This window comes from Rhagoletis zephyria, unplaced genomic scaffold (assembly GCF_001687245.7).
Source record: "Rhagoletis zephyria isolate East Lansing unplaced genomic scaffold, Rhagoletis_zephyria_1.1 Rzeph_scaffold_00077, whole genome shotgun sequence".
Lineage (NCBI taxonomy): Eukaryota > Metazoa > Arthropoda > Insecta > Diptera > Tephritidae > Rhagoletis > Rhagoletis zephyria.
Window position 1 is genome coordinate 398,662 of NW_016157161.1, and position 18,336 is coordinate 416,997.

The 18,336-nt window shown below is 33.3% G+C and overlaps 1 protein-coding gene across 19 annotated transcripts in view; it reads right to left on the minus strand.

Annotated features, from left to right (window-relative positions):
* The window catches only part of Zasp52 (Z band alternatively spliced PDZ-motif protein 52), a 442,143-nt gene that overhangs the window by 284,305 nt on the left and 139,502 nt on the right, over nucleotides 1-18,336 (minus strand). For all 19 annotated transcript variants that reach the window (XM_017628721.1, XM_017628613.1, XM_017628603.1 and 16 more), the window contains one exon: nucleotides 10,230-10,363. In XM_017628721.1, coding sequence (XP_017484210.1) covers nucleotides 10,230-10,363 — 134 coding nt within the window. The remainder of the gene's footprint in view (nucleotides 1-10,229; nucleotides 10,364-18,336) is intronic.

Sequence of the window (18,336 nt, forward strand, 5' to 3'; positions counted from 1 at the left end):
GTATTGTTCACTTCAATTGCCGCACAAGAATACAATAAATATTGCCGCAATTTTGAAATTTTCATTGCCCCATGATTGCCAATCGAGCTATCACACGATTGCCGCACACGGGCCGTATTTGACTGGGCACAGCAAGCACAATATCGGCCTCTATTGCCGCATGAGTCAATGTATTGTGAAATCACACGATTGGGGCATAAAATGAGGCAATAATTGGTGTATTGCGGCAATCGTGGGATCCCAGCTTTACTGTAAAATTTAGGTTTCAACCCTATTCCGAAATTCGCTGGAATTAATGGTATGAGCGTATATGTAATATGTATACATAAAAAAAATGTTGATTGAGATTAACAAAATAAAAATTTGTATTACAAGGAAGCGTGGCAACCCTGATGGAAAATATTTCCTGACCAAAGTTCTCAACAAACCTTTCATTTGATATCCATATTGCGATGTTTTAGATAAATTATGTAGAATCGAAAATAAGTGGCAACCTTACACTATTATCCTAAGACATAACATTTTGTGTATAGGGAAAGCTTTGTTTAAGAACCTTCTCTTTGTACCCATGAATAGTAATATTTTACCTTTTTCTCTAAACAAAAAATTAAATAAATATGCGATTCAAAATAGGTGGCAACCTTACTAAAAATATTTTTTAATTAGGGATCTTTCAAATACCTTCCATTTGACATCCATATTATGATGTTTTAATTAATTTGTAACTAATTTCGAATAGGTGGCAACCTTATAAGAGTCTTCTCGGAGATAATGCCTATTCAGATAACCTTACAATCCAAAACAGTATCGGTGTACAAAATTTCATCAAAATCGTTAGAGCTGTTTCCGAGAACCCTATGGATATATATATCGTCGTTTAAAGTACAAAACCGCGTATCAACAAAATGCAAAACCGCGTATCAAGAAAATGCAAAACCGCGTATGTGAGGTTGCATAAATTATTTTTTAGAGAGTAAAAACACTCATATTTCAAAATGGTTCTCTTTTTTTATAAAGAAATCGCATTTCTGGCTAGTATATTTCAGGACGAATGGATAAGGATTGAGCCAAGAGCTTGTGTGAGCAAATCCAATTTTTGGCAGCCAATGTCAGTTACGCGATTTTGCAGAATGACGATACGCGGTTTTGTACTTTAAACGACGATTTATATACATGTATACAAGAATTGCTTGTTTAATGTAATTAGATACATATGTACATTGCGAAGATAAAATAAATATGAAATATACATTTCCTATTATAAACTTTATTTCCAAATTTGAAGTACATTTGATAAATAACCTTTGAAATTGATTTGAGAGTTAACCATATTCTCAAATGGAGATCAAACTCCCCGTTTTATTGAGAAAGCTGTAATTTTCAAATCAATAGCAAATCATTTTCATTTGACATTTGATAAAGGCTTTGATTTCAAATCATTCTCAAATGTATATCAAACCTAATTGTTTGCTGGGTGGTCCTGCCCTAGGACAACGCAATGTAAATTGGACCGCATTTTTTATATGAATTGTGGTTAATTTTGGAGTACTCCTTGGCCCTTAGCGAGTACTTTTTACATGCATGCATGGAGTAGTCGCGATTTTTGCAGGGAAAGAGCAGCGAACTTTCAGACACACATCTATTGCACTCCCGCACTAAACCAAGTGCAGCGAAAAAACACACGCACTTGTGTTTAAAAGCGATTCGCTCTTTCTTAAGTGGATATGCATTTTTTGTGTAATTCTCATACCTCTTGTCGCTGATCTTAGTGAAGTGATAACTCGCTGGCATTTCCAGCCACGGTCAACGCTAACCACTTTGACTATCACACGTAGGGCTGACAACTTAGCTTAAACCGTGCCATTTTTGGCTCTATTTTACTTCAAATGGCGTTTAATTGTTCAATTTGGCACAAAGTGCCAAAATGGCACTTTTGAAAAATAGCAACATTTCAATACATTTTTGTGAAATCATTTTCGTGTACTTCTTTGTCTCAACTAAAATTTTCTAGTTTCTATAGTGTATACAACTGGTTTATCTTACTTTGGCATTGGATTTTTGTTTTAGGAATATGTTTCTAATTTTAATGCTAATGGGAAGAATTAAAAAGAATGACACCTTTTTTGGCACTTTTATTTTTATACCCGAGCGCACTTGTGCACAAGGGTATTATAACTTTGTTCACATAACGGTTGTTTGTAACAGGCAAAACGAATCGAGATATATATAGACAAATGTATACATAAATGATGAAAAGAGAAATCGATTAAGCGGTGACTGTCTGTCCGTCCGTCCGCCCGCCTGTGCACACGATAACTCAAGTAAAAATTGAGATATCTTAACGAAACTTGGTACGTGGACTTCTTTTGGGCATAGGACGGATGGTATTGAAAATGGGCGAAATGGGACAATAACCACGCCTACCTCCCATATAACGGTAATTTTCAGAAATACGAAAAGTGCGATATTTTAGTAACTACTAAAGCTAATGCACTCAAGNTACGACCGCTTTTCATATAACGGTATATTTCAGAAATGCTTGAAACTGCAATACTTCGGAATTTAAGGACGCTAATTTACTTAAAATTTATACACCCCGGCTTATCGTGTAGCGGTAGCTTTCGGAAAGGTGGAAAACATATATTTAAAAATTGCGCCGGGTATTTAATGTTCGGCTCCGCCCGAACTTAGACTTTCTTACTTTTTCAATTTGGCACGTTTTGGCACTTTTTTATCCTCAATGTGGCACTTCATAGCTATGTATAGTTGGCAGCCCTGATCACACGGTGCTTTAAGCAACGCTCCCACTCCACTCCCGGAATAATTTTTGAGATGGTAGTAATTACGGCTTGCAAGCCACACAGGCGCTCTGCATGAATGCAACCCTGAATAAATCCCAGCTCATTGAACAGCAGCCTACCGCAGCTAGAGCATAACTCCTCCAATGGAGTCCCCCAATTAATAAATGATAAAAGGGTCATATCATGCGCTACCGCTTCATCGGCCTACCGCATATCCCTCTCTCTATCTCGCATATCAGGCATATAAAGCACAGTATATACAGTAATAAACCTTTTTTGAGTAGGGTAGAAGGGGGAGCATTCGCCACTTTTTTTAAATCTCTGCCGAAAGTACGCCCATCAATCAGGGATAATAAATGAGGTTTATAATTTTGTACCAAATGGCAAACAAAAATGTACTAAATTATCAGAAAAAGTACCAGCAATTAACAGACCATACATACATAGTTATATGATTTAAATTAGATAAAATTCTCTGTATAAAAATTATTTGCTGAAATTTAAAACACATAAGCAAAACATGATATAAAACGTGGCGTAACGAAGATGGAAGAGATATTTATGTATATATGAATGGTTTAAAAAAGACATCAAAATCCTTAGTTTTCAATACAATTGACAAATGAAGACAAACATCAAGTTAATCGAAAAATTTTCGAACAAAAAAACAGTTGCATTTAATGGAATCGAATTTTCGCAAAAATTATTTGCAAAAAAAATTACTTTTATAGAAAAAAAAACAAGTTAATAGCAGTGTTCGCGTATTCATAATTATCTGAAACAAAAGAAAATAGGGCCATTTGAATTATTTATTGCAGATGTTATAGTTATTGCTAGTATACAGTGAAATGCACTGGTTGTGTTCAGTTTATTTTTAGTTAATTTACTATTCATCTCCAGTTTTCTTATTTTAGTGTGTGTCAACTGTTTGCCGTATACAATTTTGCGATGGTACCATATTTTTCCCTAAAATATACCGAAATAGATAAAATGTTGAAATGTTTTGACCGAATTTTTCAGTTGTTAGTTGAAAAGAAAATAGGATGATTTTAAAGGCACATTTGTAACCACATCTACTTATTTTTTTTTTGAACAAGGTTTGGTGAGATTCTCTTATTTTTGAATGCGTCATGATGTGGGACCGCAAATAATTTTGAGAAAAATAACTCAATTTCGAGATAATTTATTTATATGTAAAAAAACATTTTTCCTATAAAAACGTATTCAATAGTAAAATCCAAATTGGGGGCAATGCACCTAGTGGATAATAAATTACCAAATGGACTACCTATTGCAACCGTGAAATGGAACAGCTGCTTCGAACATTGCAAGCTTTTGCAAATTTTGCCCTCTCGTTATTTTGTCTCTTTAATAGCGTATGCTCAGAATTTCGTTCAACAACCCCAAAAATTTGCAAGAGGGCGAATTCGAGAGCGTAACAACCCAATAGAGGCTGCAAATTGTTGCAAGTATAAATTTTACTAGCAGCAATTGACAGGTGTTAAAAAAACTTGTGTCCATTTCAAACGTAAACAAAGTGTTTAAGAGGAAGATTACATGAAAGAATGCTAAATAAATTAGTGAAATAAAGTAAAATAATTAAAATCTTTTGTTTTTGTTTTTATGATAATTTCCAACGCGCCAAAAGTTAACCATCAGAAAGTCAAAATGGCGTAAGTTCCACCTTAATACTAGTTTTGCGTTCAATAGCTGTTTCTGATAATTTTCTTTTCCTCTAAATTTTACTCTATGTTTCTTTTACGCTCTAGTCGCAAGTACTTACTGAAAAAGTTTATGACCAGCAACTGTGTGTTGATTTTAGCAAGACATTCGTTTTTAATAAATTCCACGTATTTACTTGCATGAGATAGAAAACGGTAACTATTTTATCCACAATAATTCAAACTTCCAAGTATGCAGAGTGTGTTATTTCGAAATAATTGTAATGCAGTGCTGTATTTTGAAAAATTGTACCAAAAATGTCTATGTAGTATCAATGTACTTTTGGGGTCCAAAATGTACCAAAAAAGTACAATTGTACCATCAATTTTATCCCTGCCATCAATTCGTTTGTTTAATGTTTGGTCACCTCAAAATATACATCATTTAAAATCTTATATTCATCTTCATACGGTCATTTATTGAAGTGAAACTTCGTTGGGAGTAAATTGGCAAATTCAACGGAAATTGCACACGAAAATGGCGAAACGGAAATAATGCAACAGAAACGGTTGGGCATGAAACAAGTGCTTCTTGTGTGTATGCATATGGTATTAATTTAACAAAAATTTGCTAATAAAAGGTTAAAGAATAACACTTAGAAAAAGACCAATACAAGAATGAAAGTAAAGGTGACTACGTACATAGATAAAGTAAAGGATAAAGGCAAAGGTAAAAATAAAAACAAAAACAAAGATGCGTAAAGATAAAGGCAAAAATGAAGACCAAGGTAAAATTAAAGACCTTACTTATATATATAAGAGCAAATGTGAAGGGGAATATGTAGATGAAGAAAATGATAAACATAAAAGTAAAAACAAAGAGGAGGATGAGAATACCGATAAAAGTAAAGATGAAGATAGGGGAAGAAAGAATAAAATAAAGGTAATTAAAGAGGAAAGGATATAGAGAGAGACACAGAGACTCAATATAGGAACTATTTATTTAGAGATTTTCGGGATTCTCGAGACTTATCGATATAATAATCGATATTTTTATAGGTTTTGTTATCGATTTTTCTATCAAAATTTGTATCGATATTCTTAACAATTTGCTATTTGATGATTTTCGGAACCTATCGATATAATAATTGATATTTTTATCGATCTTTTTATCGATATTTTTATCAATTTGTTATCGATTTTTTAATCGATATTTTTAGCTATTTTTTATCGATTTTGTTATCGATATTTATCAATTTTGTTATTGATTTTGTTTTCGATATTTATCGATTTTGTTATCGATTTAGTTGTCGGTATTTATCGATTTTGCTATAGATACTTATCGATTTTGTTATCGATTTCTTATCGATATTTTTATCGACTGTGTCATCGATATTTATCGATTTTGTTATCGATATTTATCGATTTTATTATCGATATTTATCGATTGTGTTACCGATATTTATAGATTTTGTTATCGGTAGTGGTAGGGATCTAAATAGAAAAAAGACCAAAAATATAACCTTAAGCAAAAGCAGATGCATGTACATTAGACTGCATCACTCCCCATACAAAAAAAAAACGGTACTATTTTTCCATTGGTATTATAAAATCTATTATACTTTAAGACGTCTACCAAAATATTTCGAAAAAATATTAAGATCACTTAAATCTGGACCAATTTCAAAATAGAGGTTTTTATGAATAAAAATAGTTTCTTAAAATCTTTTTTTTTTTAAATCCCCTCAAATGATAAAACGATTTAAGCTTAAAAAATTTGCATAAAAATATTTTTTAAAAATTAAAAAAAAAATTGAACGGAATCGTAATGAGATTTTTGATGCTGTTTTTTAACTTTTTTCAAAGATTGGTATAAGAAAAACTTGAATAACTGAGCCTAAATTATTCTGATTTAGACTTAAGAGGTGTCGGTGGAAAGGTATATTCTCACCCGTTTTTATTTCTTTGCTAATAAACTCATTCAAAGGACGAAAGAGAAAGGTAGGATGAATGAACGTCATTCAAAGTTGAATTAAGATGTGTTGGTATTTGAAAAAAAGAAAATTGGGTCACGAATGATTTTTTTTTTTACAGAAATAGAAACAGTGTTAAAATACCTATCTACTGAGATCCCATATGTCTAAATCAGAATAGTTTTGCCCAGTTATTCAAGTTTTTCGTAAATCAATCTTTGAAAAAAGGAAAAAAAAACAGCATCAAAAATCTCATTCTTACGATTCCGTTGAAAATATTTTTAAATATTTGTATGTAGATTTTTTAAGCTTAATCTGTTTTGTCATCTAAGGGGAGTGTTTTCAAAAAGTTCTTTACGAAACTATTTTTATTCATAAAAAACTCCATTTTTGGAGGTGTTTTCAAATCGGTCCAGCTCACTTAAATCTTAATATTTTTCCCAAATATTGTGGTGAACGTCTTAAAATATAATAACTTTTGTAATCCCGGCGGAGAAAACGCAACTTTTATTGGTGATGCAGTCTAATGTACATACATATGAGTAGTCCACTTGCAAAGTGCGCTATGTAAATTTTTTAGATTTTTAGTTTTTGCAGGATTACGTACCAGTATTTATAGTAGTTTCATGTCCATTAACAACACAGTGCAAAATCTTTTTATATTCTGATAAAAAATAGCATCAAATGTTGCCTCTTCTTCCAAAAGTCGCTATCACACTTATTTATAAACTTTCAAAACTATACATCTTCTGATGATCGTAGACAACTGCTTTAGGTCGTATAGACTGTTAATGTTATCTTATGTCATGTTATGTTATGTTACAATTTTATAAGGCTTTTTATCCAAATTTTCAGGTAATAAAAAAAAAAGATTCTATTTAAATGTTACTTGTTGTCGTAGTCGTTTTTTCAAATTTATGGCTTTCTATTATAAAATCACATAACGCTGTTTGCAAGTGGACTACTCATATGTATATATGTATATTGGCTATGAGACAAAATAGATATGTACTTTTTGGAATGTCTATAAGTTGTTTAATGATTTTTGAAACGACCCAAAATGGTGTAACTGCCCCACCCATGGGGTAGTTGCGCCATCGAGATGGGATGGAAACGTCAAGACAAAAAAACGGAACATAAGAAACTTTAATATTGTATTGAATTCAAATTTCTTAAGTCAACACTTTCTCTTATAAGGAGCATAATAATAATAATAAAGTAATGTTTTTCTGCAAAAGGATTCCCTAGTTTATAAGACTATTCGGTGTACTTCCTCTATGGTACCTATGGCTTTTCCCGAACCCCAAACTAATGCTTAGGTATGGTATTGTTTTGCACTATCATGGGTTTCAATTTTTTCGCGAGTAGTTTTTCCAAAATTTTTTGATAATACAGAGAGTAAACTGGTTGACCTGTATGAACCTACTATGGTCCGATCTTTACCTGGCTTATGTACATAATTATTTCAGATAGTTTCCAGTTGTTCGGGAAATATTTCCCGTTTGTATGAACTAAAGGTGGATAGGGTAGTATATCTTTAGCCTGTATCGTATATAAATTTTAGGCAGTTCTTTTACCATTTCACCTGTGATCTTATCATAACCAGGAGCTTTATTAGTATGAATATCATTGGCTTTGGTATTTCTTAAATCGTTGAGCTTGAATCGACGGGAAATAGTGGTTGAGTTACTATTAGTAATTAAGATGTTTGAAGGAGTGGGGCTTTCATTGGGTTTATAAACGTCTGAAAGATGTTGAGCAAAATCTGTTACTTTATCTTCATCGCTCTTTGCCCAGTTTCCATTAGGAGTTCGGATAGGCGATTCTCGAAGCACCGGTTTCTTTTCATACTTCATGGTACGCCAGAGAGAAAAATTTGTCTGGCATGAAGCAGACAAGTTTTGAAGAACCGAGGGCGTGTGTCTTTTTTCTGCTTGAAACAAGCAACTTAATTCTTTCTTACATGGATTTAGTTCCTGTATAACACGAGGATAACGAAGTCTCTGCCACTCTCTTCGCAATTTGCGGTTTTTAAATATTAGGGTAAGAATGCTTGGAGTGTGTTCGTAAGGGCGGGTTGAAACACGATGTTTGAAAGAAGCATCCTGGGTTAAGTTTTCTGCAGCTTTTACTAGAACATCAGCAACACCAGGGGGACATCATCATCATAGGGCACATACATCAGCGGCGCATCTACCCCATGGGGCACATTTGCCGGCGAAACAACCCCACTTGGAGTCTGGTGGATCTGTCCCACGTCTAACCTCTTTTATGAAACTCGCTTTTTTTTTAAGAGCCGTAAACAATGCAACAAGCTATCGATTTCATTTAAAGCAACATCAGCGGTATTCCACAAATAAAAAACTATTTCATAACACGACAAATCACAAAATTATTACGAAATATATTTAGCCACAAAACTTTTCCCAGCAACGCAAAAAAGTGGATAAAAGCGACTATCTACAACCACTTGCAAAGATGAACTGTCAGAGTAAATAAGAAGAGATGTGGCCGACTGAAGCACGAGTTATCGATTTTCAAAGATCGATAGCAATAGTAACTTTGAAGAAAACGATGGGTGGCGAATGTGCCCCATTGACGCATGCTCACCCTTTACCCTACTCCTCGGGGGTAAAATCTGATCAGGGTTGATAACGAGAAGGAGCATGAATTTTGTTGATTCAGAGTTGTATACAAAATTTCTGTGGTATGAAAATGAGAAACAACCGTACTATGGCAGAGTAGAACAAGTCATGACTGTGTAATAGTGACCGAACAGAGCAGAAACTCTACGTTTTTCAAAAAAACTATAATCTTACAATGGATATTTTTTCAATTTTAAACTTACATTTAAGAAAACTCCATTCAGTGCTATAATTACGATTTGAGTTTGCCAGTTTATAGAAACACAAGCGTTAATTATGTACTTAACTATTGATATTATTCTTAATTAAGCATAAATATTATACTTAACCTACATTTTGAACAGAACTTTTTCTAATCATGTGGCGAAATTCCCCACAGTAAGTGTTGCCCAAAAGTACTCCTACTATATACTGTGATATGAGTGGTTGACTTCATGTGCATCTATAAACCATATGGGCTAATTGAGCTCGATATATAAACACTCGCAGCAAAGGTTATCCCAATCTCCTCTACTCTTCTAACTTGATCACAACTCTAAACCTGGTCTCCCGCTTTCCCTCACCTAACACAGATTGTTGTAACGGTAGCTAAAATTATACAAGAATAACGACGAAATACATACATACATATATGGAAAATACCTATAAACCATGTGCTATTATAATTGCACACCACAAAAAACTTTACACTTATTTAATAGACAGAAATTGAGGAAAAGCGTGATGCATATATAATTCGTTTACTAAGGTATGTATACTTTAAAGGTAAAAGCAGAAGTTTACGCGCTTTCCATTTAAAATTTACTGTCCTTGTTGTTGTAAACAAGCTTGAGTGACTTTTAGTTGCTACCACCGTTTTCTAAAAATATTGTTGAAGTAATAATAATAAATCACCGCAGGAATCCGCTAAAACAATTTGAAGAATCCAAAAATGACTTCAACATCATTCCTCATACTTTCCCTCAACTTTAATTTTATTTCCCTTCTACTGACTCGAAATTTTTCATTCGTTTCACTGCTTGCTTTGCTATACAGTAGGGTTATTGATTTTAAAATTACTTTAACAATAGTACCTTCGCGCTATTTTCGGATCTAACAGATTTGCGTACGCATGTGTGTATTTCAGCTGTAAGGACTGTTTGTACTCACCCAAGAACGCCGCCGGCCAGGACTTCAGCCTGAGCTGAAAGGGTTTCTGCAATAGATTCATCGCTGTAAATGCCGACCGGCGTGTTATATTGTTTATTTACGATACTCTTGACGCTGCCATCGCCGCCGTTAACCTGAATGTAAATAGAAATAGGGAAACGTGGTTGAGAATTTAATGGAGCATTTCAAAATATGAGTGAAAAGAAAAAGCGAATCAATAAGAGTATAAAGTATGTGGGTGATATTTTAGGTTTTGTATGCATGACATGAATACTGGAGCACTTAGAAGACGAGACCGCTTAAGAAGACGAGAACACATTGAGTTTTAAATCAATTGGGCAACTTGTGCGCAAGGGAATATATTCCCAGTCGCAGGATCTTTTATGATTTAGGAATGGGAGAGTGAATATTTTGTATGCATATACATACATATGTATATACATATGCACATACATATGGGATGGGCGGTATCGAGAAGGTCTTTAAAAATTTTACGGGCGGGACGGGACACTCCCGCTAAAACCCACAACCGCCGCAACTTCAGAAAATCTTTTTTAAAACGTTGTACGAAATAAGCACTTTTTATGTTTTATTGAGACAAAAACGAGCGGCAAAGCAAAAAAAACGACCTTTCATTATCTTTTTTATTGCTCAAAATTAAGAAATGTGAAAAAGCTGTCGGCAATTGCCGCATCCCTGGTAATATCACTTATGGTTTCTTTCTCATTCATCGTATTAAGATGAAAGAAATTGTAGAAACAAATATATTATTGGAATGAAAAGTACTACGCTAATCACATTCACGTAGACAATTGTTATTGTTTTGCTATTTAGTTTGATCAAACGCGTGTATACATAGCGTGGGAGTAACATTAATTGTGTTCGTTATCTGCCAGAAATAGTCAGATATAGACATAAGTAGTCAGATTTAGTCCGAAAAGCGTTCCTTAACTTGAAAATGAAAGCAGAAATGGGAGAGCAACTGTGACTCTCTTCTGTCAGAAGTTACACGATTTAGTCAGAAGAATTTTTGCTAGCAAAATCTGGAAAAGTGGCAAAGTGGTTGTGCACAAATAAACTAAAATTGAACATATCTAAAAACTAACAAGGTTAATTGGAAATGGAAGAAGCGAAGAAGGAATAGCAGCCAAACTCAATTAAGAATTGTTTGTAGAAAAAAGCCCAGGTTCATTTAAAGTTTGGCTGTTATTCCTTCCTGGCATATCCTTTTGTATATAATTTTTTACTGAATATTACGTTGGTCATATGAAGTTTTTGCCTCAAAACGCCTTAGTAAAATTTGCCGAAGAATAATTTTTTAAAACACATCACTCCTCAAACTAAATTCCAAATTTAGGTTTTGAGGGGTTTCTTAGGTAGGGGTCACAACCAGCGTTGCCAGGTTGACGTTTTTAACGTGATTTGGACGTTATTTGTATCCTGTTGACGTTTGGACGTTTTTTGTGTAAAAAATTACGTTTTTTAACTTCCCAGTAATATTTCTCTGTTACTAAATCTTGTAAGTAGAACTGATTTTGAATTATTTTCTTAATAAATCTTTACAAGCTTTGTTTTTTGTAGCAGCTGCTTCTTTGGACACAGGTGACTTAACTCTTATTTCAGCGCATAAAGAAAATGACACAATTAGTCGCATGGGGCCCCTTATTGAAAATTTAATGAACGTAAAAAGGCTGAAATATTGCTAAGTTCCTTCTTAACAGAACGTAATTTAGCATTTTCGACAACATACCACTTAACCAAATGTTTACAAGAAAAAAAAACATTAAAAATCAACGCGATTCTTTGGCATCTTAAAACTTCCACATTATTGAATCTGAATAAAAAGTTGAATCAGATTTCTTATAATTTTTGCACATAGTTTGAAATGTGGATTTATATTTTGTTTGTTATATAATGAGCTAGGCTTTTATGGAAAAATAATAAACATTAAATAAACAAAAAAGAAATAGCCAAAATCGATGACTTAATCAGCTGATCACAAGTGCATGAATAAAATGATTTTTATATTAACGATCTCAAACCAGTTTAGAATGAATTTTAAATGTGACAGAGCAAATGACGTTTTAATATCTATACCTTACGTACATATGTACCTTTGCATACAATAAAAGTTTAATAAGAACAATTCTTTGTGCATACATTTGAAAAAGACGTTTTTGGGTAGGAAATGATCTTTTCAGATAAAGAGGGACGTTTTCTCATGCCGAAGATGTGGCAACACTGGTCACAACAACTCTTTCGGGCGGGAACTAATGGGTTAGAATGCTCTACGAAAATATTTCCCACGCAATTTTACTACATACGTATATACGTGTTAACCTTTAATTTCGCTCAGATATTTATTTTAACCATTTTTTCCGCCTTTATGAAAATTACTTAGGCCGGGATATGAAAACTTTAGCACGCCTTAAAATTAAGATACGAGATAACTTTTGCAAATCCATCGAGCGTTTTATTACTGACTAGGTATACTCTCAGATAATGTTAACAAAGTATGGACTGGTGTCGGCTGTAGTACTGTGTAATAAACCCAAATTTACCTCAGTCATAGGCAGCTTAAAATCCATTTTAACATAAAAACCTAGTTTTAATTTAAAAATTAGGTGAACGTGATTTTAAAATGTTTTAATAAGTTTCTAAGTTGATGTTTTGCTTCTTACGTTATAGGGAATTCAAAATATTTGACACTAGAATTGACAAAAATTAATGCAAGTGAAAAACTATGATTCATAGGAAGAGCATATTACGAGATTTTGCGATTTTGGATGATATAATACGACAAGAAAAACGAAAACAAATAGGAAACGCTGCAATCTTTTGAAATGGAGGGCAAGGAGTTTTATTCCCGTTATCGCTTCGACAAAGCAACAGTAGAATATTATCAAAACTTTGCGCGTCTCAAACGTAGCAATATTTTTGTTTTTGTTATTTTACATAACTTAAAACTGTGTTTGAACCAGAAGGAGCTAACGACTATGACTATGGGAAGCTCTTTTTGCTGCTGTCACTAATACCACATGTAAACATAAGTGAAAGTCAGGCGTTTAGTGTACGAACCATTAGAAGAAATACAGTTTTTCGCATTTTTTTTACTTTAATACCGCACTTTTTTCCACCGTCAAAGGTGAAAAAATGTTTTTTCTTGTTTAAATTTAAGTATAAAATACTCAACAATTCTACATTTTGATAAAGCTACACCTAATTCCCTATTATATGAGTTATTACTAAATACGAAAAAAATTCCAGCTTACTTTTATATGGAAAAAATCTGAGTTATTTCTTCTGTTACGGGTGGGACAAAAAAAAAAGAACCTACTTTTGGGCGCAGATATATTTTACGGAAAGTCTGCGAATTTATTTCACTTTTCTGTGTGAACTTGATGTCCTATAATAAAACAAAGAACCACCAATCCAAACAAAGCAAAAACTACAAACAAATGATTGCTTTATTATAAAAAAAAAATACGAAATTCCTCTATCACGGGTAGGACAACATTTGTCACAGGTGGTACACGTACGAATTTTTATGTGAAAAGGAGCTTTTAGTGTAGGGTATATTAAAGATTAGTTATTAAAAAATATACGAAGCCCGGTAGAGGTTCAAGTCGCTCACGTTTTATCTTAGGATAAGTGCCTTTTATATAAAAGAAAATACCTAGCGCCGCACAGTGTTTCGACTATATGGAGGCAGGTAGAAAAAAGTCATGGTGACAGTTGATAAAAAAAAAAACCGGTTGGACTTAGAGAGGGAAAAGTAAAAGTCATAAATACCAAACTTTGCATGATTAACCCCCCCTTCTTCACGAACGATACATTTCCAAAAAAATGCGGTAATGGGCGCGATACCGACTAATCAGTTTAGTTGCCTTTGGCGATTAACCCATTAAAGAAAGTGTTTCTTTTTCAACTGTAATCAATTGTTTAAATGTCGTGGAATATTCAGGTGAATATATTTATAATTTATGTGGTACTTTGCTATTTTCTTACCAAACAGTTTACTTTGAAATGTAGATGCTAAAGATTATTAGTAAAGAAAGTGTGAGTACCGGTCCGCCAGGTCTTGAGATTAGACGAATATTTTAGAGAATTTTATGAAGTTTTCGAATATATAATTTGATCTTTACGCGCGACTTTGCAAGTATATGTAATTTTTAGTTTTCTTAATTTTTGATTTTCAGCTTCTTTTTGCATAATTTCGCGAAAAGAATTTTTGAACAATGAAAAAATCTCACCAGATATTGGGAAAAAGCGAGTATTTACACCTAAGTCATTTTATAGTATAACTTTTGTTTTCTGAGAGTGGAAAGCAGGAAACAAAAATTACCCAAAATTCCATCACATATTTTTTGTGTGTTTTGGACGTTATAGTGATCCAATCTTCCCCATATTTTATATTTAGGTTTTTCTAATAAAATAAAGACTACAAACTAAATTTCATCGAAATCGGATGAGATTTAATGTTTTCGCCCAAAAGAGTAGAGGGCGCTTGAAATTTTTACTTTTACCTACTTAAATTTAATGAGCTATAAAACTGCGTACCTAGAATTTTTCTAAAAATCCTGAACAAAAAGTTTAACATTTTTGGTGGTTTGTTGATTGTTGGTTGTTGGCTTTTGGGTGTGTGTTTGTTGAATTTTTAACATTTTTGTACGAAGTTAGAAATATGGATTTATGTGGTTCTGATTCTGTAATGTGCTACACTTTTATAAACAAAAAAACTATAAGCATTAAATTAACAAAAGAAACAACCAAAACTGCTCAAAATGTCACTAAATTTAATCAGCTGACCACAAGGGTATATAGGTAATGGGCAAGTCCGCTCTTCCCCTCCTCCCCTGCGACCACCTCAACAAGCAAATAAAGCTTATCAGCTCTGTAAACTCACCTCTGACAACTGTCCTACCATGCTTCACTCTTGAATTATTCTTATCTAACTATAGCCCTGTTCGCGTACGCACTATCCAGTAAATCCAGTACTAATTTGACTGGTTTTTTACTGGATGTCGTTTTCGTACGCAAAAACTTGCAAGAAACTAGCAAACGAGGGGAAATTGAGAGAGCAGAAATGACAGCTGAACTTGCAAGTTTTACTGGATTTTTACTGGATAAATTTTTACTAGCAACTATTTGCTATTTGCTAAGAAAAACAGCTGATGGCATGATGCTTATTGTAAATCACATTAAGAAAATAATTGTTTGTGGTGCTTTTAGAGTTGCAATTGAAAAAATAAACCTATTTAAATATATAATTGCGCACGCAAGTTTTTCACTTTGATAAACCAAAATCATTTCTATCAAATTTACTGAAGTTTGTTGAGCAAAATTTGAATCCATAGTCGTGCCAAAATGTCAATTGATCATAAACGTCAAGTGGAAATGTAACGCAAGACAAATCTTGGAATTTGAGTTAGCCTTTTATGCACGCCGTTCAATTTCGGTTAGTCCCATACAAGTTCTATGTATGTGCATGAGAAATTTTCGACAGTAAATTGCCGGCATGCGTGAATGTTATGTTGACCTGTTACCAAAATAATGTATAGGCTATTTCTTATTGAATAAAATTTAAATAAAATGCATTGAAATGAACCAATTACACGTATCGTTGACTGTCAATCATATCAATCGCAAATCGCAATTTAATCGGTTTAGCTTCCTACATAAAGGAGATACATATATCTCAAAAACTGGTATCTGAACAATCAGTGGTATAAGAGATAAAGCATATACAGCATAGATTTTGACGATTTTCTCAGTAGCCTTTGTATTATTATTTATAAAATAGCTTACGAAATTTATCGATTTTAGCTGCCCAAATTAAGGAGTTTTAACTGTAAATCCCATATCTGAACAATCAGCTGTATGGAGGTAATAAATAGCTTATAGCGACCCGATTTTTTTTTAATTTAACTGTAAACTTTCTGTTGATAATGAGTGAAAAAAGTGCGGAATTTAATGTTTCTAGCTGCATAAATGGAGAAGTTATAACGAAAATTCTCATATCTGAACAATCAGTTGTATGGAGGCTATAGGTTATAGCGACCAAATCTTCACCATTTTCACTGTAAGTATTCTTTTGAAAATGGGTGGAAATAGCGCGAAATTTCATGTTCCCAGCGCATAAATGGAGGAGTTATAACGAAAATTCTCATATCTGAGCAATCAGTTGTATGGGGACTACAGGTAAGNAATCTCATATCTGAACAATCAGTTGTATGGGAGCTATAGGTTATAGTGGTCCGATTCTTCCGGTTCCGACAAATGATTAATACATTATAAAAATACACTTACCTACCAATTTTCATCGGGATATCTCGAAAACTGAGAGACTAGATTGCATACAAACAGACAGACAGACGGATATGGCTAAATCGATTCAGCCCGACGTTCTGATCATTTAAGTATACATTTTAATGGGTCTATCTCTTCTTATTCTGGTACTTACAAACACCGGACCAAAGTTATAATACCATTTCATGCTCATGAAAGGTATAAAAGTAAGTTAGAATATAATAAGCTAACTCGACGGCACACAGTGTGCTTTTTTAACACTTCATGCCAATTAATCGTAGCGCTTTCGACAAAAGCAATATTTTAATATGCAGCAAAATGGCTTTGAAAGCTAATGTAATTGCCTTTCAAGGAAATATATTGCCATTGAGCCACAGTCACTCCTTGACTTTAAAAAAATTTGTCAAAAATAGTGTTCTTCGTAAAAAAAAACATGCAAAATCCAACGGATATATTAAAAAAAAAATGTTTTTTATATTTTATTATACTAATATTATAGATTTTGAGATGAGAAACACGATTCCGCTGTTTAAAAAACGAAAAAAAAAATTTAACCCCTCAGTGAAAAATGCATTATATATTGCACTTTTTATGATTTGCATCCTTCACACAATTTTATATCTCTCGAATAACAAGGCAGTTTTAGTGCAATTCAAGACCTTTAATTTAAGCCATGATAGAAGTCTCTAAGCCCTTTGAGAGCTAAATTATTACGATTCTGAAGTTAAACTTCGAAATTTAATTCGAAATTTTACGCAATTTTTTTCAAATTTCGGAGTAGAAAATAGTACAGCAGTTTCGAAGTTTGGTTTAAAATTGTTATAACTTGGTTATTAGAAGGCCTAGAGGGCCTTGGCTCAAATTAAAGGTCTTGAATTACATTTATTGTTCGAGGGATATAAAATTGAGTGAAGTATGCAATAATGCATTTTTTAAATTAAGGTGTTCAAATGTTTTTTGGAATTTTGAACAGTGGAATCGTGTTGCTCGTCTCAGAATCTATAATACTAGTATAAAATAAAAATACATAAATTTTTTTGTTTTGGAATGAATCCAGTGGATTTTGCATGTTATTTTCGAAGAACACTACTTTTAACCAATTTTTTTAAGGTCAAGGGGTATTTGTGGCTCAATGGCCACAATTGAAAGGGATTTGCTTTAGCTTTCAAAACCAAGGAATGAAACCGATTTAAAATAACGTTCCGGTTTGGGTTTCGGTTTTGCCAAGTGTTTCGGTTTCGGTTTTGGTTTCGTTCTTCAAAATTTATTTCGGTTTTGGTTTCGGTTTCGTTCCGGTTTCGGTTTTTCACAGAANATTTTTATTTATTATTTTTGTAAATTTCTGGAAACCGATTGAAACCTGTGATTGAAATGGTTTCGGTATCGTTCCTTTTCAGGTCAAGATAACGGTTACGGTTTCGGTTTCGGTTTTGAAAAACGAAACGGTTTTAAACGGTTACGGTTTCGGTTTGGGTTTCGGTTTCATTCCTTGTTCAAAACTATTTTGTGTCGTATCAAAATGCTGCTTTTATCGAAAGCGCTACGATTAATTCGCATGCAGTGTTCAAAAAGCACACTGTGCGGTTTGTGAAAGGACAAGAGATGTATTTTGTAATGCTGAACATATTTATCAGATATGAGTTCAGCGACAAAATCTATTAGAAATAGCCAACTTCATATTAGAAAAAATTTCAATTTGCACGAAATTATTCCGGAAGCAGAATCACAATACCAAGAGTTTAATTGAAATTCTTAACCAAACTCGGATTTCTCGACCGAAATTTCCCCGCATTTGTTG